Source organism: Etheostoma cragini, chromosome 18 (genome assembly GCF_013103735.1).
Source record: "Etheostoma cragini isolate CJK2018 chromosome 18, CSU_Ecrag_1.0, whole genome shotgun sequence".
Lineage (NCBI taxonomy): Eukaryota > Metazoa > Chordata > Actinopteri > Perciformes > Percidae > Etheostoma > Etheostoma cragini.
Genome location: NC_048424.1, coordinates 4,848,986 through 4,874,117, shown reverse-complemented (window position 1 = coordinate 4,874,117; position 25,132 = coordinate 4,848,986). Strand labels below are relative to the sequence as shown.

The following is a 25,132-nucleotide window of genomic DNA, read 5'->3' as shown; positions in this document are numbered from 1 at the left end:
TAGAAAGATCTAGGTTCAACATGCCCCGGCTCTGCCCTAAATCACCCATAGGAGGGAAGTACTTAGGCTAAGTACAATAGGTCTACTTGAGTAAATACCTAGTTACATTCCACCACTCATTGTATGTATGAAATATGCTATGCAAATAATAATAATACTTCTACTACTACTACTAATAATAATAATAATAATAATTAAGGCTAAAACAAAATGGCAAGCAATGATAAAAAAAAGTTTGAATTAATACATTAAGCAAGGAGAGCTACAAAAGAGAATAAGTTAAATAAAAATTACACTTTAATAATAATAATAATACATTTTATTTATAATGCCCTTTACATTTCAAATGAAATCTAAAAGTGCTACAGTAGCAAGGAGTTAAAAATAGTTCCTAGAACTTTATTACTTTGTGATATTGTGTGTGTGTGTGTGTGTGTGTGTGTGTGTGTGTGTGTGTGTGCTTGAATTAGGAGAAAGTAATTCACTTCCCTCTTGTCTTAACAGTGTTGCTTTCGCTTTCAACTCTCATGCCAGAATCCCAGTTCAGTCACATGTCCTCTCCCGGCTTCCGTAGACATTCCTTCACTGTCAGTTCTGTGCGGTGTTAGACAATCCTCGGTGAGCCAACAATCCAGCTCCAAGTGTAAACTATGGAAGAGATTAATAACATTGAAGTCACTCCGTGCACAGAGTCGGACTATCTGAAACCGCTCAGGGTGCACTATAACCAGGTGAGTTATTTCTGTCTGATAACGCTTGATACAGGCTGCAGGATGCTGTAGGCTAGCCCAACCCCCCATTCATTTTGCAGCTAGCATGCTAGCATAACATAAAGGCTAAACTGACCTTAAACACAGACTTTGACCGGAACAATTGCTGTTACTTTGACCACAATGACTTAACAACCGTGTTCGCTTTGTTTTCACGCACTGTGTGTTTCTGTGTTTGACATGAACCGGAGACAGCTAAGAGACAGCTAGACGTAGCATGCTAACGGTAGCTTGCTGAAGAGGTTATTAGACTGAGCATCACGTTAACGTTAGCACATGCTTTGCATTAGTATAAGGAGGTGTTTTTTACACCGTTTACCAGTGTGACGTGACAAGGAAACATGTTTTACGTCTAGTTAGCAGGTCAGGTGAGACTTGTTGATCCCAGCTGTCAAATTGTGGTGTTAGTATCTGTGGGTCAGAGGTTCAGGTTTACACTGAGAGAAATTGCCCATTTATACGTGGAACAATGAAGAGGCTTGCCTGTTCAAATATTATGGAAATTTAAATAGTTAAAAATACTACAAATGTCTGTTTTCCTACACGAACAGTACAGGTGAAGGATATAGCATGAATCACTGCAGAGAAATATACACACAGCCAAGGACAGTTTTTTTTACACTGTCAATGTGTTTAAAGGTGTGGATCGGTTTGTGCTACAGGTTTTACCAAATAATCAATCAGTCAGTCATTCAATTATTATTTGTCACATAAAATTGGACGAGGTAAAATTCCAGTGAAACACATCAGCTCCTTAACTTGATAAGCCCTAGTCATTTAAAAAAAAAGAGTCACCCAATTCACTGGCACTCATGCTCCAGGAACGAGCCAAGTTTCTGGGAAAGGACGCCGCAGCTCCTGGAAACGCCCTTGAAAGAGATGCAGGCGCAGAAGCCATCTAGCTCAGCATCCAACGCTTGCACACAGGCTACCAGGATGCCCAGCAGAGAAATCACAGTCAAGGTTCAATTCCTCTACGTTTGCCTCGGTTGCCCCTCTGATGGAGATGGACTCGGAGATGGTCTCGCTTGTCCACATAGTCTGGACCATAGCTATTAGTAGTAGTAGTAGTATTTTTATTTGGTGATTGATCGCTTTAGTTTTGCTTGGTTTTTCCACACCATTATGCTGATGAAAGTGTGAAAGGGTAAAAAGATAGATTCCAAAAGTCATGTTATCAGACAGTTAGAAATAGGAGTGGGAGATAAGGATCTTTGCCACACAAACACATTTTTGGCCTTAAACTACTGCTCTTTTCCAAACGAGTGGGTGTTTTATTTGTCTCTATTTTGGCGAGACTTGTTGATTTCTTTAAGGCAGTTTTATTTAGACATGTAGATCAGTGCTGATACTTGCCACGTTACAGATCCACAATAAATATAGTTTCTTTGTGATTATTAAATGTAGAGTTTTTGCTATTATTTCCGTTCATTTGTTTACGGTGATTCCGTTTTTAATGCCACAGAAAGCACTGGCATATGTTACCTTATATGAATATGATTCAAAGGAGGTAAAAAAAATTGGGGAAGCCGTGGATTTGGAATCCGTACCGGGAGGGAAATATTTTTCTTCACATGTGTTTATGAAAGTGTAGCCTATGTATCATATGTTGGCTGTATATTTAGGTTTGGTGTAGATGTTGGTGGAGTTCATTTTGTTTACTTGGACATGTTGACGACTGTATATTGCCTTGCAGGGTATCGGCTCATTAGAAAATAATCACTTTCTGATATCAAACATCTCCTCTTATGTGTTTTTGTTGTTCTTGTTCTTCTTATATATATTCAGTCATGTAGACCGACTTTGGGACATTCATACTAGCATACTGTTATATAGGGCTTCATTGGTGCACGTATAGTCGCTATTCATCTATTCATTCATCTGTCTATCCATTTTTAGCTGCCTATCCAGGTCATGCTGGCAAACAGGGCGTGCACAGGGGATCGCCTGTGACCAAAATCTCGTTAACTGTATATTTTTATCTCGGAAGATCAAAAGCTGTCTAATTTCATATTAGCGGCCTAAGTGGTTTGCAGCAAATGCTTAATGTTGTGAACTGCAAACTGGAAATTGAAAGGCATGAGACAGTGATCATGAAGCATGAATCCATAAAGTCAGTATACTGCTTTAGTTTGCATTTGGCATAGGTTCATCATTACAAATATTAGATTAGTTTTTTATATAGTCCACATGCTAAACAAAAGACGCAACGTGATGAGTTTGTACCCTGATCTCCAGCAAAGTGAGAAATGCCTCCTCACCCGAGCATTGGCTGCCTCCAGAATCTTTAGGTTTCAAAATGTTTGTTCCGTTTCTCTGTTCCTGCGTTATAGACATAGCTTCTGTTGTTTAAAATCAGGAGTGTGACAGTGGTGCAGAAGATGCATTATGGTAATACTCACTGGTAAAATGCATTACTTTACTGTGGGTGATTATTTAACCTGGCCATTGTACACATTGTACTGGCCATAAAGTACAATAGTACACACGAGATAAAGGCTATTTTGTTCACAGAGAGCTGGTAATGACCAAAGTGGAAAATACTTTTTAAACGTAAAGAAACGGCAACTCTCTGTTATTTAAAGGTGGTCTTTTGTAGTGTTCCTCTTAATTTAAAGAAACTCATGTACCAATGCACCCATGTTAAGGGGTTGTGTGTTTTTTCCCCCTTCAATTTGGGGTTTACACCTGTGACAGCGGGGGAGGGGGCGAGGGGGTTAAGCATGTCAAGAGAATGGCGGAACGGATAAGACAGCAGATGGACAACAAAAGAGATGATGGTGGACTCCCTCTCCGTCCTGTCCTCCCTTTCATCCTCGTCATCTCTCCTGTGCAGCTCGGGGGGGTGGTTGGTTGGTCAGGGATTCCCCACAAAGGCCTTTCAGTCAGAATGAGGGAGCATCTCTTCCCCAAACCTTTTATGTTCATCGGTACATCTGCAGCTAAGCCACTGGCCACTAAAACCTACACACACAAGGAAACACACACGCACACACGCACAGAAACACCCTCTATAAGTAGATAATGTTGTGTGAGAGGCTCTCTTCATCATTAGTTTTTACTGGTGTTTTGTCTTCTCTCCCTCGCCTCTCTACAAAGCAGGTAATTGTCCCTCGTTGACTCTGGGAAACCCCTCTTATCTCCGTCGCCTTGTGCTTACATTGAATCACAGGCTGCTGCTTGGAGCAGGATAATTACCTTCCATTTATTCATTATAATGATTTGAATTATTCATCTGGAATTATTTATCTTGTATAGCTTACAGCCAGTGGCCCTGGTACTCCTTCAATGAATAGGAAATCCATTATGATCTTAAAACACACATTTTCTCCCATGAATAGTTATTTATAGGCTCCAGCTTGAATCATGGGAGTAAAATGAGCCTAATTTGTATGAGTGTGTCTGTAGGGGGAGAGAGGATTGACTGCATGTTTTAAAAACTTTGGTTTAGGGCATGGTGATGATTCAGTATGACAATGTATTACCTGTGTGTGGATATCTCACATAATGAGTTCTCGTTTTGCCCTATGAACATTCCTATATGGAGTAATGGATAATAATAGAATTCACTAAGGGTGTGCAAAAAATCGATTCACATCTGTATTGCAATTCAAGATCCACAGATTAAAAATCTGTTCATAGAATTCCAAAAGTCAATTCATATCTTTTACTTTCTTTCGTTTTGTATACTATCACATGGGAAAAGTAACTACATTTACATACTGTGAATTGTTTTTGTAATTGAGAATAAAAATGTTATACTGGTGATTCCCTATGGGGAAATAACAATTTACATACTACACACAAGCCTGAAATACACCCACAGGTCCTATGCATGCATTAATGGAAAGATGTCAGAGTGAGTGGGCTGCGAGTGCCGAACAGGCGCCCTGAGTGGTTGAGGGGGGGGGGTTGGTGCCTTGCTCAAGAGCACTTTGGCATTGCCCAGGAGTTGAACTGGCATCTCTCTGGCTACCAGTCCACACTCCGTACTTTGGTCCATACGGGGACTTGAACCTTCCAGTTCCCAACCCAACTCCATATGGACTGTCAATAGCTCAGTCCATATGGATGCTGACATCAACACCTTGATGTTAGCATGCTCATCATGCTAAAATCAAGGTGTTAGCATGATGAGTATTTAGCTGACAGTGGCTGGCTTGTTGTGATTGATCTATTATCTAAATTGTTGTTGACAAATAAACCGCGTCAGTACTATACCAGCCCTAGTCAGTTTGCCTTGACGTGACTAACATGTAAACAGACTTGATGTGATTTGAGGTCTACATGCTTTCTATGGATTTCACTTGAGGACACATTCACATGGGTGTGTACTTGAGGAGTGTGTCCTTGACACACTCTTTGGCACTCATGGGTAGGAACCACTTACCAGGTGGTTCTAATGCTGCAGATCTGTCCTTTTACCATTGCTGGTCGATCAGTTTGGGCAGGTGCAGTTGCTTTTTGTCATTGTCATTTTTCAGCTCTGCTGATTATTAGTTCACTGGTTCTAATGTGCGTATGATAGCCCAGCTGCCTTTGTTCGGGGTGGTGAGAAGACAGACACTGGAGCTAAAACCAGAAAAAAAACTGGAGAGCACATGTTGAGATTCAAAGAGTGCTATTGTATTTGAAGACGGTAGTTGATTTTTTTTTTTTCTGCTGCAGCTGCCGGCTTGATAGTGTATGAAGGTGTGTGTGTGTGAGTGTGAGAGATGGTTATTAGACTTTAAGCACATAAAAGACCATACATCCCTCCCTACAATAGGCATTCACACAGGAGCATGTCATTTCTGATGCCCAAAGCCAGAGGGACCACATTAATTTCAAGGTCCTGTGTAGCCTGTTCCTGCTTCTCTCTCTCTGTCCGTCTCGCCATGGGCTAATCTCTCTGTCGTAATCCTTGTCGGCCATGATCCTCCTTCTCCCCTGGGCCATTCAAGCCGCTCCCGCCCCCCTTCTCACAGCAAGTGGCCCAAGTAATGAGGGGAACCCCACCATCTGTGAGTGGTGACAGGATACTAGAGAGAGAGAGAGTGTGTGTAATTTTACCTTGTACAGTGTGCGGTTGCAGGAAATAAATCCCCTTTTCCATATTTGATCGTGTAATCACTCATTTCCAAATGAATTGGGAACTTTAATATGACAACTCCAAACAAACTAGACCATAATCAAGATGGTTGTTAGTCTTTATCTTAGTTTCTAAGTGATATTACTGGTATTATGTTTCTCCTTCGTTTTTCTGAATAGATAGACCAGTTCTTGGAAGTGATTTTAACATCATCAGCTTTTCACACCTTCAACTATTGTTAACAGAGATCTCTCAAAAGCTGTACCTCCCATTTACGCTGGAAGCACGCCACACTCTTCCTGTTTGTGCTGTAAAGCAATCTCACATTACGTCTATTCAAAGGGCCCCAAATTTGATATGTTTTCTCTCTGTTTTGGGTTTATATTCCCTCTAAGCTTGGGTTTTTTCACTCTTAAAAAAAGAGAAAAGAGTGGATAAATCTGAACGTGAGTCTCATGTGTTTGTGTGGATAAGAAAAACAGCTGGCACAGACTGGAAGTAAAGTAAAAGGTGACCCATGACAAGGTGATTTTTGGTTGCTTTTACATTGAACTTAGTGGTCAACTAATATTGTATCTGGGCAAATTCTCTGGGAGAAAGAGGAGGTAACATTGCCCCTCATGACCTCATAAGGAGCAAGATTCCAGATCGGTCCATCTGAGCTTTCATTTTCTCAAAGGCAGAGCAGGATACCCAGGGCTCGGTTTAAGCCATTTCATTTCCAGCCACTAGGGGAACCATAGGCAGGTTGGGGGAATAATAATAAACAATATAGTGTATACATATTAATATTAAAATACCTTATAAAGTGAAATTTTCCTGCCATGGGACCTTGTAAGACCGGAAATCCTTCTGTTTCAGCTAAATACTCATTTTACATGTCAAAATACAAAATCACATACCAGGTTACAGCCGGTATTTAGCAGCAACACATTACTATAATGTGAATACTGTTGTCAATTACTAGGGCTGTAACAATATGCAAAATAAAACCGAAAACAACACTCAGCTTCAAGAACCTGTGTCGCGGTGGGAGAAGGAGGGTCCACCCGGTAACACTAACGGAGGTGTACAGTTACGAGTGACCGCTGTTCCGGGTGCCAGGGTCTGTTTCCCGACGGTTCAGTGAACTCCTGTAAGCGTCATTAGCACCGGAGTTAAGTGCTGACCGGGCAGGCTGCTAGCTGGCTGGGGGCCGACTGTGGAATGGATGTGTCCCCGGGTCTGTTGTCAGGTTTCATCCCGACTGAAGCCTTACAGCGCTGGGAGACTGAGGCAGAAGACAAAGGTGTGCTAGCTAGCTAACTAAAATACCATTACACACAGCTAGTTGTCTATCTGTCGTTACTGATGAATTTGGGGTCAAAACGATCATACTAATAAAAATAAATGAGCATGTTGAAGGGTGTTGTACTGTTATGTTTTCCACCAAGAATTACATGAATATATTACATATTTATGTATATATTACATACAACCAGCACCTTTTACAGTAGGCACCAAAGTACTTTTCCTCTCCGGTCCCCCATATTGGTTCTGTTTTTGTGTGTGCTGTATTCTCCCCGAAGCTCATTTTATTTGCTAAACATTTCTTAAAACAGTTATTTAAAGAATATCAACAAACACGGGAATGACCCATTTATTCACACGACTACGTTACTATTATTAGTATATTTTTCTCCAAAAGTATCCTAGTTATTTAATTATTTGCCTTAATGCAAGGTATAATCCAATATATTGCAAGTCCGTGCTTGGCAGTTACAATATGTTGGATAATATAAACTTCAGGTTTTTTTTTTTTTTTTACATAGCACTGCCCTTGTGTACATCTATGTTTAGAACCTACATGAAAATACCTCACAATTTACCTGTAAAAGGTTCATTGACAGAAAAAATGCTCTGTCTCATACATTATTCAATTAGCATGCTTTACTAAGCAACAAGCCAAAAGAAGTGCATATCAGCCTCAGTGACGACAAGTGATTTATTACACACACACACACCTTTACTCACTAGTTTTGCTTTCGCGAGAGCGGTGTGGATGGCTTGGCCTTAAGGAGGAAAGATGGTGTGTAAGACACTGGGACATTTGCTGACCTGAAAGGTTTTTGTTAGAGGCAGAGAATTTTTATGACCTGACTCTACAGCGAGGAGTTTTGAATATGACAATGTCTTACTTATTGCTGACAGCTAGAGAAAAGATACTTGCTCCTCACTGCTGCGATCTTTCTGGCTTAATATGTAAATTCCTGCAGTAGGAGCCTGTGCTGTTACATTATGGACAATTTAAACATTATGAATAGAATATTTCTTAATATAAAAGACAGAGAAAAGCGTTAGATCGGCAAATATTTGATATCTTTTGCTTGATGAGTGACTGAAATGTTGGGGATTAGTTTTCTGTTTGTCTGCCTATAGTTTCAGCACTATCTAAGCTTGTTGGGGTTACACATTGATATGCATATCAACGTCAAGGTGGCATATTTACTGTAAGCAGTGGTCAATCATTAAATCAATTTTTAAGATTCAAAATATATAAATATGTTTTATTCAATATCAAAACAGATCTGTCACAGTACATGTTTGCTATACGTTGATAAATATGCATGCTAGAAATGGTGACAAAGATTTATTTTTTAGACCAAAGTTAGTTGTTTGATAAAGAGTATCTTTTCAGCTCTGTATTTAAATGTGCATTTAGTAGGCCTAAATCATTGACACTGACATAATAGCTGTTAAAGGTAATACAATTGCAATGCCATAATGGAACCTACACAAACGTTGGCATCATGCTCTCATTTCACACCACAACATGATAGTTAATGATGCATGCACGGCATTATGCTAGTTTGGCTTCACATTGAGGCCCTGTGGCCGTGACCTGTTAGGTCACGCACTGCTCCTTTGACCGTTTGTTGAGATGATTTGAGGACTGAAAGGATAAGTATTTTTTTTATGGATGATCTGCTGTATAAAAGTAAATTTTGATAAATTATGCAAAACTGCATTGTGTTATGTTATTAGCTTTGTAAATAGAGTTAATAATTCTGATATCCACTTGAAATACCACTTAACTAAATGTATGGAGTGCAGGTTAGCGCGTTGTTGATGGAAGTCGCTGGTCATGGGTCTGTCTTGACAGATGTTCCTGACATTTTTCTCCATGCTACTCATTTCTGACTATTATTGCTAGTGTTTGCTATAAGTTGTGTATTAAATTTGGCAGCCACATCAAGTGTTTAGTTGGAAGCACATCAAACATAGCTATTTTTCATGCCAAGTGCTGGCTACTGTTTTATATGTTATTCATTTTTGATAAAGTTGAACAACGTGATGAATGGTGCATGCACAATGCTTTTTGATTTTCATCTGCAGATTTTTTGGTAGAATGTGGTTTGTGATATTACTTCAACATGCCCAAGAAAGCATCAGTTGTGGGCAGTGTTGGGGAAGTTACTTTGAAAAAGTAGAGTTTGCTCGTTACTCTTTACTTCTTTAAAAAGTAATCCGCTGCTTTGCTTAATTACCCCCTATCGGAAGTAATTTTTTACGTTACTTGTTACTTTTATGTCAACTTCAGGTGTCTCTGGCAGAGACTGAAGTTAATTAAAAAAAACTATCTTTGACCATAAAGTAGGGCTGGGCAATATATTGATTTTGTATCAATATCGCGATATAAGACTAGATATCGTCTTAGATTTTGGATATCTTAATATTGTAATATGGTTTACAGCTGAGAAGGCAGTGTTGCTTTCAAATCTGTCCCTGGGAAAAGTAGAGTTACATCAAATTTTTAGTAGTAGCGCGTTACACTTCTTTTTACCTAAAAAAGTTACGTTACTGTAACGCAACACTGGTTGTGGGGGCAGCTGATTGCCTCTACAGTAAGCATATTAAATAAATCAACGAGGATATGACATCCTGCTATACAAGTAAAGCAACAAAAGAGTTTAATTCTTTGTTGCATTGAATACTCACTGTGTACATACATTTGTATACACTTATAAAATAGTTTTGCTTTTGTATGAAATTGTATTAACAGATGCTGTCTATTTTGTCTTATTCCCTCACAGAATGGCACGAAGAAATCCTGGGACTTCATGCGAACCCATGACAGGTAAAACAAATTTTATTCTCTACTGTTGGATGGAAGCTGTGCTCCTATCTACTCCTATACACACACACACACCCACCCACACACACACACACACACACACACATTGCATGGCACTGTCTTTGCGGGGACTCGTCATTGGCATAATGCATTCCCTAGCCCCTTACCCTAACCTTAACCATCACAACTAAATGCCTAACCCTTACCCCACCCTGATCATAAAGAAGATGGTACAGCTTGCTAGTGAGCTGTCAAAACCATTTTCCCAACAAATGAAACCAGCTTACTCAGGATGGGTTGTAAATATTGATTTAGAAGGAAGAAGTCTAAAACAGAGTAAAGTTTGGTTTGCATAGCCAAGACTCTATTCTTTGTTTTGCTTGTTTTTTGTGTGTCCTCTTACCTGTAGCCATTATTAACACCTCTCACCCATGGTACTTATATATTTTCTCAAGCATCTTTAAATGATGCCAAATACATTCAGACAGTCGGACCAAAACAGACCTTGTTTTTTGGAAACCGGCGCCTTGTTATTCTACTTGGCAATGGCTATAAATGTCTTGAGCTTCACAGGGGGCACTGTAAGAGAAATATCACACATTTGTGTCAAAACCCCAGTTCCTACTTCCCGTTCTGCCCAGGGTACCATAATGCCCTGAGGTAAGTCTCAGGTCATTTAAGCCCTCTTTCCTCCACTTCTAACCCCAAAGAGAGGTCCCTGTGAAAAATAGTTCCACTGAGACAAAAGCAGTAAACCTCAAACATGTACTTCCTAAAGAAAATAGCCCGGGGGAACACCCAGCTTTACCCCAGGTGGAAATTCTGCCAAAGTGTTATTCCCCCATCTACCTGTATTCAAAGGATCCAGGATTGTTTTGCATTTTTGTTTAAGTGTGCATAACATTATTTTTCTTAGCAAGACAACACTTCTTGTCATATTTCAGGAGCACTAGAAAAACATTATGGAAGATAGATTTGTGTGGAACATGCTATAAAATATCCAAACAAAGATAGTCCTTTGCTTGTTCTTTAAATGCTTCCAGTGATCAGTTTGTCCTGAGATGCTTTTTTGTAGGTTGTGAAACCCAAATTACTGTCCCTTGTAGTTAAAGGACAGTAATTCGGCTGTAAGTTTCACAAACATTCACCTGCACCAGGACTTGTGATTACTCATTAGTTGGTAATTTGTAAGTGGCAGGATAGTTAAATGTGGGTCTGTATGCTTTGTTGATTGTGGCCATTCAGATTTTTGACACCATCCATTCATTCTCCACCACTTATGTGGTTATGGGACCACTGAGAACATAGTAATCAAGGTGGGCCAGGTTTTTTTACTCCCCAGCCGTGTCCTTTAGCTTTTTCCTTTGGATTCCTAGGTTTTCGCAGGCCAGAATACTTTCAAAGGGAATTGTCTAAAAGCATCCTAATCATATACCAAACCACTGAGTTTTGCTCCTTCCAACTTGAAGGAGCAATGGTTCAACTCCAATCCTCCTTCCGGGCTAAGGACTCATCTTTACGTACTGGGTGAGGAGTGTGAAGGAAACTTCTCTTATTGTGGACACTTTCATCCTCAATCTAATTTATTTTAATCTACTACACAGAGCTCATGGTCATAAGTGAAGCCCTAGAGGGTAGATTGGTATTGCTGCACACCAATCAGCTCATTGATCTCGCACCACATCTTATCCTCATCATGCAATACTGGAGGGACTGGAAATCGGTAAATCACCTATTTGTTTTAAATCTCATGTCCCAGACCCAGTGTCCCACTGGGAGTTCCTGACCCTCAATCGCCCTAGTGTGCACTAGAGGTCACAGCCTGATGAGGCCAAACTGCATCATTGGCAAAAAGCAGAGATTCAATATTCAAGTCTCCACCCACCAAGAACTTCCTTCACTAACTGCCACGAGTGCAGATCATCCAAGATGTCTCCAAATCTACAAAAATACATGAAAGCTGGATGGGAAATCTCCCATTGCTTTGTTTTTTGACACCTATGTGTTTATGAGAGTGTTTGCATACTGGTGCTTGTTATAACTGTAAGTAACATTTAATGACAGCTGGTAATTTTAGTCAGCAAGACATTTAAGAGGCCATGGACATGTTCATTTTTATGTCTGAGATCTTGTTGTGGTCCTGCTCATTTATTTGTTCACTTTCATGCCTTTCACTTTAAAGAGTTTCATTATGTATGTTTGAGTATTCATCTATCCCTAGCCAGCTAGTACATGTTGATTAGAGGATGGATACCCAACCCGAGCCCGACGGGACCCGACGGGCCGGGCCGGGTTCGAACTGATTTTTAGAAAGGATGCTCGGGTTCGGGTCGGGCTCGGTCACATCAGCGCGATAAGGCATTGAACATTTTTTTGTTACCGCATCTCTTATTGGGGCGGCTTATCAATACAGGTTAAGCAAGGTATTTATTTTACTCAGATTTACTGACATAATCCCCCACATATGATGTTAATAAAAGCGGGCTTTCCACACAAACAAACGTACATGTGTCATTAGTATGAGAAACAAATGCGATTTTAACTGTGTCGGGCTAGGGTCGGGCTCGGACAGAAATATCTTAATGCCTGTCGGGCTCGGCTCGGGTTCGGTTACTGCTCTGTCCGACGTGGGCCGGGCTCGGACAGAATAATCCGGCCCGATCCGCACTGTAATGTTGTTGGTACACATTATTTTGTGTTTCACGTCTGGTATTAGTTTGGAAACAGTGTAACAGAATCAGTTTATTTCCCACTGGTAGGTTTTAAAAAAGTTTTTAGGGAATCTCAAAGATGATTTAAAAGAAAATAAGATTTGCATTTACCCACAATTAAAGGGATATTTCACCTCTGGAGAGGTGAATATGTGTTAAATTGGGTTATTTATGTAGTAGAAATGTAAAAAAAAAATTATGAAGTTTGTGCTTTCTAGAACAAGAAAAGCAAAAGTATTTTTGGCTCATGTGGATGAAAGACAACAACCTCCCAGAATGCACTTGCTTCACTTCCCTACAAGTCCACTCCCAAGCCATCCCTAACGAAAACAGACAAAATAGACAGTTAAGTCAACTAAAATGTGTTTTACCTGGCCTAAAAATGCCCAGAAGCCATTGTTGTTGGTCATGTCCAGCACCATTACATCAGTTCTGGTATGAGAAGATGGATTATTTAGCACCCAATTATTTCCTTGTACAACAAGGAGCTGATGGAAGTGTTAAGTGTCTTAATATCATAAGCTTTGCTGCACAACCTTAGTCCTGCTCCTCTTGTGTCTGGCATAACCTAGTTTTCCCGCTATCTAGCCATAAGCCCCACAGAGAAAGCTTAACCGTGCATGAAAAGTCCTGAGCGTCCGTTTAGCCTGCTTCTTGGTTTAACCATTAGGGCATTTTTCTTCAGCGGGAAGCTGTAGAACAGCTGTAATGGTGTGGAACAGCACAACAAGAGCCAGGCGTGCTTCAGGGGACAGCTTCCATGCCTCAAGCCTGTGTATTCCACTTTTAGCCCAAATCTACCACATTATCTTATCCATCATCCATTCTTCTACTCTACGGTGATACGCTATCACCCCTGCATGACTGTCTTTCACAGCTGTAAGGTGTTCGCAAAATATGAGAATCCCATCTTTAAATGTGGTGGCTACTCTCTTTGGCATGATCCACAGAGGGAAGAAGTGATGGAGGGATGTGGATGAATAAGTGATAGAGGTTTCTTAGCTGGCTGAGTCCAGATACAAGGCCCATTTTTTGCCCAAATGTATAGATGTGTTAACATAGGCTTAAATTCCCAAAAGCATGATTTTAGTCCCAGTCTGTGTGTTTATGATCACCAGAGCCTTAAAATGCTTGACGCCCGTGTCAGCTGACATTCTTACATGTTGTTAGAATAGAACTGAAATAAATAGACGTTGGACTTTAAATATCCGTATTGTAAGCAGATATTAAATCATTATCAGTCCAGGCGCTGTAGCTACACGTAGAAACAAGTTGTAGCAATATCCTATAATGTCCTCTCACCATGGGAAAGACAGGGCAGGGCTTCCTGCCGCCTCAGACACATCCGCTTTCCCAACACCGACCCCAGGCCTCAAGTCTCCACTGGCAGCGCTCACACACAACACAACAGTGAACCACCTGTGTGTATACAATTCACTGGGTGCCAGTGGTGAAGCATATCACACCGACCTTCCTTCTAATTTGTCTTCACATCCTGCTTGTTGAAAGTCATTGTTTAAATCTGGAATTATGTATTAATTAATTAGTGTTCCATTTTGCAGGGATTTTAGTTTCAGTAGTTTTTTTAGTTTTATCTTGCTTCAGCATTTAGTCAATCACACATTTAAGATTTTCATCAGATAGTGTAATACATAACTTTTACATAAAATTCAGTTGACAAAAGTGGTAAGTGTTTAGGGCAACACTGCATTATTTCATGCACATAACGCATACGGGACGTGCCATACATACAGTTGTTGTCAAGCTGACGCAGTTGTCGGCTCCCCGCTTTGCGTCAGGCCGTACAACGCCCCTCGGCTGTGATACAATTACAATCATATTGTGCAGCGTCGCTGGGAAATAGGATAGTGGTGTATCTTGATACAGGATGCGCCTGGAGTATTGGTTAGCATTAAAACAACGGGCAGGGGTGTTTTGACATGTGTTATACAACCTTTATATTTTGTTAGAATTTAGCCCCTTGTTCATACTTTAATTTCAGGTAGTTTAGTCAGACTTTTAAGCCTGTATTTTGAGCCCAAAGTATGCTGTCCACGTATGCGTTGCCACAAGGGTCCATGTGACCTATATTTCCACCAACGTCCAGTGGCCCAGTTTTTGGATATCTGCCCTTTTAGTTTCTGTCCAATAGGAACTGTCCATTAGGAATTGTCCAATAGAAAGATAAAGTAGACGGGACATGGTATTCTGATTTAGAGTTTCAGTTAATGGTTAGCATGTCCATTCATCTTAATATTTTTGTCATTTTTGTGAAAGGGGCTTGTCCTTGTTGTTTCTGGTGTTTTCTTATTTTGTCAGGCTGATCTGAAAAAACGATTCAGATTCAGATATCTAGAGTACTTCTGGACCCACCATCCCAAAATGCTGGATGTTCCTCAGACATTTGTTTTAACAATGTTCGACCCCTACTCCTATCTTTTTCGATAACTTGTGGTTTTTAAAAAGCTGATCCAGCCATGACCTGTTGCTCCCCTTGGCACACATTCTCCTTAATGCTGGAAAACATTACCATGATGTATGAAAAGGGATTTAAAATAAGAAAAAGTTGCATGATTTTACTTAAACATGACATTTTTCTCTCTTTACCTTTAGTGTATCAGTGCTGATCTTCAACACCAGCTCACACTGTTTTGTCCTTGTCAAGCAGTTCCGCCCAGGTATGTTTTAACCGCACCAAGCAGGAGACTTTCTCTGTGCTCTGTAATCTAGTTAATTCATTTTCTTCTTGTCCCCCAGCTAGATCTAGATTGCTGGATATCCTGTGGGCACTTTCACTAAAAAGGCAGCACATTACAATCCTTGTTTATTCTACTGGATCTTAGTAACAATGCACACTCATAAATAGACCCCAAGAGGCCCTGTTACAAAGCAGCCTAACCTCCTTTGTTAGAAGTCGCCAGGGACTGTTCCACACCACAGTGTGCTAAATTCAAGGAAGTCTGGGCATTGATATTTCTTTTTCCTCTCCTCTCTCATTGCTGTTCTAAAAAAAATCCTTTATCTAAAAGAAATCAGTCTGTCCACAACTCTAGAATGACATTTGTTTTTTTTACGGGGAGTGTACGATGTGTTTGTCAGCTTATTGGTATTGAACAATAAATGTTTAGCCTCCACTATAAAAAAAACTTTGTAACGTTGTGATGTCACAACTATACTAAATATAGGTAGAAAGTGCCGCTACGGTGTTGCTACAGTCATTCCACGGCTAAAATGACTGTGGAAAGACTCCGACAGCGCTGATGCAGAAGACCTGGAAATGCTTACCAATCAAAGCAGACTGGGCTTTTTCAGGAGGGGGGGCTTAAAGAGACAGAGACAGAATAATGTTGTTTTAACATCAAAGCAAGTAATCCTGTTCTTTTGGAAATAGATGAGATAGATGAGCATAATAGGTGCCCTTTAATTATTTAATCATAGTCTATAAAATGTAAGAAAAGAAAATAGAACAATTTTCAGCAGCCCAAGGTTCAACATCTTAAAATACTTTTCTTTTATCTGACCAACAGTCCAAAGCCCCAAAAACTGCAAATCCAGTTGAAGAGGTGGTAGTAATTCAATGAAAATTGCCCAAAAGGAAATTTCTTTAACATGTACAGTATATATTTTCTCATCCTTAATTTTAAGTCTTTGTTAAAAAAATGTTTTTGAACGGTGTAAATTGATTAGATAATCAAAAATGTGATGAGAATCATTTCAGGGATAATAATATTTTCTGTCTTTTCCACCACCAGCTGTATACATGTGTGAGTGGGAAAGGATCAAGACGCAGCCGCCTAAGTCTGCTGAAAAAACTGAGGAGGGGGCCTCCGAATCCGCCGCTACAGCCCCCGAGTCTCCGGAGGGCCAGTCGGCCTCAGAGGGGGAGAGCTCTTCTCAGTGGCCCCCGGCTTCAGCGGGCGTCACCTATGAGCTCTGTGCCGGTCTGGTGGACAAACCCGACCTATCTCTGGAGGAGATCGCCCGGCAGGAGGTGCTGGAGGAGTGCGGCTACGATGTGCCTGCTTCTAAACTGAAGAGGATTACTTCCTACAGGTTAGCTGATTGCAGTAGGAAATATCTTAGATGAAGTTAAAGTTAAGAAATACTATTTGTAAATAAAGTTGACCGAGGCCTTTTACTTACAAACGGCACATTCCCAACACAAAAATGTTTTAGGACAAGGATTTTTATTGTCTTTGGAATATCTGCTTTAGTCACACCCACTGGATTTCTCGTCGTTTAACAATTAATATCCTGAGATCTTTTTTGATATCCTTTTCATTAAAAATTTCTGAACCTCATTGAGTTCACTCAGCAGTAACCCACATTTGCAGATTTGTTTCCATTTTTTTCAATTCAATTCCAGCAATTAAATTCCTTTTTTTTAAAGTGATAGTCCATTCCAAAGGTTTTATCCATCAAACACTCACCCCAGCAGAGTAGAACAGCTCTTCATGGATGAGTATAATATATTTTTACAGTCCACTGTCAACAACTGTACTCAGGATGTAGACTGGTTCCAGACCTCCTCCTCCTTTGAATCGCTACCCACTCAATCGCCAGGATTTTTTGAGCAATTCAGCTGGGTTTGGTGTTGTTTTTGGGTGGAGTATTGCTTTAAATGTAGCTTTCTCAATGTCCACTAAACACGATGCACCCAAATGTAAAGCATTCACTTGATATAAATCCAGAGAAGTAAGAAAGGAAGAACAACTACAACTGCTGAGTTTATGTAAGTGAGCTGGAAAGCAGCATTCATCTTTGTCAACATATTATTAGCTTACTCTATCTTGACATAGACACAGAAGTTTCAAGTTCCAGGAGATGAACAGTCCCACATTAAACAGCAGCAGCTGGACACCTTTGACTGACAGCTCTTATAACTGTGCTTTTGATTTGACTTGAACACCTCCTCCGACTTTGTTGGTGTTGTCTATGGCGGTTGTTATGTGTGGGCTGCTTCCATTAAATAGATGGGTATCACCTTAACCCTCAGGACCCCTATGAGGGTGGTTTTGACTGCAGCGCATGGTGTGGTGAAGTTCTGTGCTAATAGTAGGCAGCCTGAGGTCAGTTTAGTTTAGATGGCAAAGAAGCTCCTGGAAAATCCTGGTGTACATGTGTGTTGTTTAGCATTCAGAGATCGAATTCTAAGCAACTGGGGGCTAGGAATAAAAATAAAAATACAAATAAAACGTGGGATTTAACAAGGCAGGTAAGGTCTTAACCCTCATATTGTCCTCGGGTCAAATTTGACCCGTTTTCAGTTAAAAAATATTAAAAAACTCAAAGCACTCACAACATTAAAAAAAGGGACAAAAATGTCAGAAAAACTGATCAAGTGATATTTTTCATGGTTGACGGGAAGACAACAAAAGGGTTAAGAAAGACACTATCAAGTTGGATTATGGGAACTGTAGGGTCCATGGTTTTAGGATCTTGAGCCATAATAGAGACTAAAACTCAGGGTATTGCTGTCTCTGCCACACAAATTTTGTAATGTAATTTTAATAAGCAAAGTCTCTTGCAAGTCTCCTATTTAATGGAATTGGCATCTTAAAACACTGATTCATTTGGAGAAAAAAGATATCCCTAAAAGTAAGGCTTTCTTTTGGCACCGGTAGTTCCGGTTATCTTTCCCAGTGTTAAAGTTGTTTCCTGATATCCAGCAAAGTGTAAAAATGTGATAAATAATTGCAAACATACTACACCTAGATACCAATTTACTATTTTGTTACCTTATTTCCCCCCCTTTACAGGTCGGGCGTAGGTGTAACAGGTGCCAAGCAGACCATGTTTTACGCCGAGGTGTCTGACGACAACTGTGTGAGCGCAGGTGGAGGTGAGCCAAAGGAGGGAGAGCTTATCGAGGTGGTCAAAGTCCCGCTGCATGAGGCCATGACGTTTGCCTACGACGAGCGTATACCCAAAACCATGGGCGTCATATTTAGTTTCATCTGGTTCCATAATAACATGTCTCCCAAGTACAAGATCTCCACCAATGTGTAACTAGTATTAACCAACCCTCTTTATACTGTTTATTCCAAATTAGATCAAACACAGGCCCAGCACATCCACACTTCCCCACATGGCTCTTCATCCTGTATTGCCTTTTTGCTTATTGGTACATGATGAAAGGTGGGCCCCTTGTCTCTTTGCCAACAGGTATCTTTAGGTTTTGTCCCGTTTACCTTTTTGAGGTAACATGTTTTCATGTGGTCTTAATATTTTGTCATAAAACAAATTTGCCATAGCTAGTTGTCACTGGCACATTTATCTCTTCTTGATGATTTTTTTTAAAGTCTGTTAATCATTTCATTTACTTTGCCATCTGTTCTAAATGGCTGCATATCACTGATTTCCTTCGCCTGCCCTTGATTAAAGGAATACTCCACTGCTTCAGTGTAGGCTCTTGAATGTTACTTGTATTTATAAAAATAGGATAGTATTTTAAATACACCTGATACTGGCTAAGAAAAAGCCATTTATCAATCTGCTTTCAAGCGAATTCCAACCTGTTTCAAGCATTCCTACAACACCCAGCATTCATTACAAACTCTGTGATGCTGACCAGCAGTGTGATGCGCGGGTTAGCCTCGGTTTGCTAACATTTTAGCAAGTTAATATTTGCATTGGAGTTGATGCAAACAGTTGCCTAACAAAGTGTGTCAGTGGACATCTGCATTTAAAATGACAATACACATCATATGAACTATAGCTATCTTTTTGCACTGGTCATTACTTGAACCATTAAAGATATAGATAAGGTAAAAAAAAAGCAAAATGGTGGAGTATTCCTTTAATCCGTGATCCAGTAATGCAAAAACTATGCTAGTCAATGGTGGGGTCTTGCAACATTTGAGGTGTTCGGTGTGTTTTACCCACCACTTGTTCAAGCATGCCTCAGTTTATTTCTCTAATCCACAGCCTTTAAGCAATACTTATCATAGTAACCCGTGCTAAACTATCACTCAGTGTCAATGGTAGAAAATCTTTACAAAGTCAAGCCAGTGGACATATTAGCAGGCTTTTTCTTCTACAGGTGAAGTTAGGTAGTCTCACACATCACCTAAAAAGCATTCAGCTATCCATCCCTGCACCAAGGGCCTAATCTTGGTTATCAATTTGTCATTTTTCTCAAGCACAACCCTGCAATGAGTCACCGCTATTTGGCCTGCAACATGTCAGTGAACAGTACTGATGAATTGTTTTCTCTCTTTTGCAAACTTTGAAATACATTAGAGGAGACACTGTATAAAGGCTAAATCCTACATTTGTGTCATCATTTTTGTTACTCTCATTTCTAGAGTTCATTTTAAACGGTTACATTTTGAACACATTAACACCCTTGGTCATAATTCATTTCGGCGGTTCTGTGTCGTAAATCTCGGATTGTCATTAACACGCAAACCTAATCTCACAAAGTGAATCTCAGCAGCAGTTTGCCAAAATCTCAGGTCCATATAGTCAAAGTTTTGGTCATATTCAGGGTGGATCTCTGGATGTGATGATGACCAGCATTTTATTATATTATTATATTTCAAAATCACTTGCGGTAGGCAGCAACGTTCTTACTATATGTTAGTATTTTTCTTCATTCCAAAAGGGCTGCTACTTCATTTAATAATCAACATGTAAAAAAGAAGAAATTCCCCCACCTTGTAGTTTTCCTAAAAATATGCAAGTTTTGAAGCAAAATTATACTATTTTTAGAAAATGACTGCTCACTTAAAACACATCTCATTATTTATACATGATTACAGGTAGATCATTAGAAAAGTACTCTTCTGGGTGCACCTGCAAAGTTTTGAAGTATGTGAGTAAAAAATATAGTGAGTACAAATATAATGGTTATTTAACAAGAAAAAAGGACCGACCAGAATAACTTTGTTGATTTCAAGATTAAATGAGAAAGTGCTGTATGTTAGAGTTCTTTGAACATATTGGAGGTGAAATCTTAAACCTGTTTTATTTAACAAAAACAAAAGCTAGTCCCCAATAAAACAACCTACTGTTGATGCATTTGTCTAAACTGACAATCAAATATGAACATTTGACTTCTTTTACCCATAAAACCTTGTGTTTTTTTTGGTCATTTCCATTGGTTTGTTAGGTGTGTATGTACCTTTCCATCCTAAATCTCACAGAGGTTCTCACAGTTTCAGGCACATCAACGCAGTTATCTGGTGCTGCTTGGTGTCTTATTTTTAACATTTCAAACATTTTTATCTGCACATAACAAAGTGATGAATTTGAATCAACCAAACTAAATATGTGTTACACACTGAGTCAACTATTCTCTCCCAGGTCGTGTAGGAATATATGCAGAACCAGCAGGCCATAGTTATCTCCCCCTACATTGCTCTCATTGAGCTTCTTTGTCCTTCCGCTCATCAAAGATCATTCCTTGATGTAGGATTTTATATGTTTGCTCAAACTGCTTGAATCATTTAAATTTGGTTTAATTTCTTTGCAAAAGGAAAGACGACTCATTTACGTAATTGATTTACATTCTTACAAATTATCACCGAAACCAGATGTCCAACACTAAATCACACTCTCTGTGTTGTTGATATCGTTTATAAATTTGGATGCAATATTTCAAACATATACAAAACTACAGGATGTATCTACTTTATGTTCCTTTATTTATCAGTTTGGAAAGAAATTGGAAGCACGTTTTGGAAACCCATGAAATGACCAATGGACAACTTATGTGTAGAGTAAATTAAAAAAGAATACACATTGTAACACTAAATGGAGTTTTAAACAATATTCTCTTAACAACTTAAATTTCTTTTCGTCTTTTTTTTTGTTAAAGCTTTCTTCAAGTTATATTGTTGGCACATGATCCTCATTAGGTCCTCTACCCTCCTTATTTCCTCCATCTTCTTCCATGTGATCTTTTCTTTAGTCTTAAATTGAATAAGGTCTAGGTGAAGTTTAATGGAGAACCTTATTAAAGGATTCCCAATGGTGCTCAGTTTTCCATCCTATCTAGTATGAGATGAACCCATCGTGGAAAACAATGAACATGGTCACTTTTTGTCTTGAAATAACTCATTAGAAACGTATTTGTTGCCCACATTTAAAATAGGTTAGCCATAATCATTTTTTTTTAAATCTCTTGTGTATTTATAAAGAAATCTGTTTGCTGAAATGAGGCCAACTGCTTCTGATTTGGCTTGATTTAAAATGTGACAAAGCCATCTTAACTTATAAGGCCAGTCTGTAACTTCATGTGCCTGTCAAATGTGGAGAACTGCCACGTGAATTCTCTTGGCTGAAATAGTTTTTCTATTTGAGGAAAGTTAGAGCAAAAACACAAAGGCTTTTCTTTGCCTTTTCCGTTGGCTTGTCACTGTGGGCGGCATCAGCCAACAAACCAACCCCGGTACATATTTCTCCACACTTTCCCTCCAGCTGTTAACTGGAAGTCGAGTGCATTTAGGGAACATCACAGAAGACATCCAGCAGCCTTAATCATTGACAAAACAAAAGTGGCAAAACAATAGATGGCAGCTGCAAGTGGGAGGGATCAATTCTAACGTCTGAAGATGTTGTGATTTCATCTTGCTTGTTGCAGAAAATTCAGTTGCCAAAAGACATAACCAGCGTGGCAGCACTTCAGGTTCAGCTGGTTCAGCCAGCTTCTCTTTATAGGCAGTAAAAGATATGATGGAAAGATCAATTTACTTTTATTCCGCCTGTGGAGTCGAAACTCACGAGTTGATCTGTTTTAGACCTCCAGTCTATTTTATACTATTTTTTATTAGTTTTTATAAGCTATTCAGATGTGACTGGCTATGTTTTTATAATCTAATTTAGTTCTAAACCTATGTGTTTGAGGCCAAACACTGAACTCTGATATGGTCGACTTTATTCTAATGGAAGCCATGTAAAGGTCGGTAACACTGGTGATTGGCAGTGTTCTTGGAGAACTTAAAGATAAAAGTTCAACCTTTTAGAAAATCTTATTTTTTAGTTTTTTTGCTGAGAGTATTACGACAATATTCATAACACTCTCCGTACGGTGAATATAAAACTACAGCCAGTAGCTGGCTAATGTAGCTTAGCATACAAACTTAGCCTGGCTCTGAGAAAAGGTTACAAAATCTGCCTACCCGCACCTCTAAAGCTCAGTAATTACCACAAAAAAGTGTAAAAATTACCTCTTTTTTTCCGTCAGGGATCAATACCAGACTTGGCTGGGACCAGTAAATGCTTTGGTTGCCTGGCAACAGATCCTGGCAAAGAAAAGAATTAACAAATAACGCCTTGTGAAGCAAAGAAGCATCTCTTTTAAACTTTGGTTTTTGTAAGGATTAAACAAGATAGGCCTACAATTAATTAATTAGCTTTAGCTGTTAGCTTTTGGCTAGTTGTTTCTAGTCTTTGTGCTAACCTATGCTAAACGGTTGCTGGCTGTAGTATCATATTTACTGTACAGCCATGACAACGGTATCAGTCTTCTTATCAAACTCTCGACAAGAAAGCAAATAAGTGTATTTCCCAAAAATGTTGAATTAAACCTTTAAGTCTCCCACCGCGCAACAAGCCCCTCTACGACAAAAATAGAAGCACTTTTGACAGTCCAGAGTGAGGTTGCAGACTGTGCCACTGGTAAGCCATATGCTACTTCTATTAAATAAATCACTAATATATGAGGTTTTTATTGGTTGTATAATTCATTATTTCCTATGCTGGATATCAACCATTAGCCCAGCATTGGACGTTTCTACCTCCATCACTCAGGCACACAGCGACAATATGTTGTGTCCGTTTGCTTGGTTCTAAGGCGCTGACATATCAAATTCTCAGCAACATGTCAGAAATGTCAGCACTCAGTTGATCTCTGTGACTGAATACTTCATTCATAGGTACCAGACTTTTATAGATGTACCCCCATGGCTATGCTGTAGTTGCTTCTTCAACTGTGATCCTTTTTGTTCTGTTAATGGTTTGTGCACTGTTTGACAATTTCTTACTGTATTTTCAATAATCATGAGCTGAGAAACCGTTAATCATGAACATGTTTTTTAAAGGTGCTATGTGTAGTATTCTCTAATTACTTTTAAATTGTAACTTGAGCCATTGATGTGGCAGTTTAAACATGATCTACTCAATCTTGCTTTGTTGGCGAAGGCACTTTTGATTTTGGATAGAGTCGGTCGCGTTTGCTTCTTAGTTGGCAGACTGGTAGCTGAATATTCAGAAGCAACACGGGGAAGATAATCAGATCTGCTGCTGTCATGCTGTTCATGGTGACTTGTGAAAGTGTAGCACATGTTCTGTTAGGTAATGTAATATTCAGTGAAAATTCTACACATAATACCTTTAACTGAAAGAAGTATTATGATGTTTTCATAGTAAAAACCCGAAGAAATTTGTCCAATTGTGATTTTTTTTTTAAATTTATTTCTGGTGTCTTTCACTGAATTTGTGTTTTAAGAAAAATATTTTCTGGAGAAAAAAAAAAGTACAAACATGAACATTGCAGTTTTACGAATTTATCATGTATTTATTCTTTATTAAAATTGTATACTCATCGTGGGCAGTGTTTTCTGTAAAGTTTCAATTTTGTTAATTTATTACACGTTAAATATTAAAAACGTTTAAAACATGACACTTGGTACAAACATACGGTACATATTTAAATATGATACTTTGCATGTGCACTAACTGTGTTGGATTAAACTGCATTAAGTTTAAATAAAATGGGTTTGATGCCCAAAACTTAATTCTTTTGTTCTGTAATTATTGTATCACTTCCCTTTATAGGAGTTAAGCAGAAGGCTACAGTTACTACAGAATAAGGTTGGTGGTATAAAAGTGAGTTGCAGAAGTATCATTGAGTTGAGGTAGAAACAGCCCACTCTTTTTTGGTCGCTAAAATGTATTTGCAGGTTGTAATAGAAGGGGAGTAAAGTATTACATTTGGCTCTTGAGTCTGGCACAGGTCCCCTCATTAATAAAAGAATATTCCGATTGGACCACACTTGACATTAACTCCCCTATTTAGTATTTATAAACAGTATATTAAACTTCAATAATCGCTGTATAACACACTATAATGTAGCTGTAAACCGATTTAGGTTTATCAATGTGTCAACAGCTATAACCACTGCAAACAACAAGTGGAGGCTCTTGTAAGAACAGAAAATAAATGATAATGTAGTAAAGCACAGTTGTTATAACACAAAATATGTCTTCATAAGACATCACAGAAGAAGCCAAATATATATAGAATGCCTTTAATGCATCTGGCACATTCTTACCATAACTTCCTGAAAAAGGCTGAACACATTGAAGCTGATTTTTATATTATACTATTCAGAATGTGGCAGATGTATTAAAGGCATTTTATGCATATGTTTTGTAAAAGACAAGTCTCGGCTTCTTCCTTGATGTCTACTGGATTTGTTCGTGCCCCCTTCCAAAGAGCACTGCCTTTTTATCACTAATT

At 39.1% G+C, this 25,132-nt stretch overlaps 1 protein-coding gene across 1 annotated transcript; it reads left to right on the top strand.

Annotated features, from left to right (window-relative positions):
* The first annotated feature begins 521 nt into the window (after positions 1-521).
* nudt14 (nudix (nucleoside diphosphate linked moiety X)-type motif 14) lies at positions 522-24,403 on the top strand. Its single transcript, XM_034900342.1, has 5 exons — positions 522-731; positions 9,915-9,958; positions 15,280-15,344; positions 16,419-16,719; positions 18,426-24,403. Exons 1-5 carry the CDS (start codon positions 651-653, stop codon positions 18,673-18,675), a joined length of 741 nt encoding a protein of 246 aa, XP_034756233.1. The 5' UTR covers positions 522-650; the 3' UTR covers positions 18,676-24,403.
* Positions 24,404-25,132: the final 729 nt, after the last annotated feature.

What these genes read in the sequence shown, in the direction of transcription:
- nudt14 (XM_034900342.1), top strand. Translation starts at nt 651, where the DNA reads ATGGAAGAGATTAATAACATTGAAGTCACTCCGTGCACAGAGTCGGAC. An exon ending in TTCATGCGAACCCATGACAG is followed by an intron (nt 9,959 to 15,279) that starts GTAAAACAAATT and finishes CTTTACCTTTAG; the next exon opens with TGTATCAGTGCTGATCTTCA. An exon ending in TGTCAAGCAGTTCCGCCCAG is followed by an intron (nt 15,345 to 16,418) that starts GTATGTTTTAAC and finishes TTCCACCACCAG; the next exon opens with CTGTATACATGTGTGAGTGG.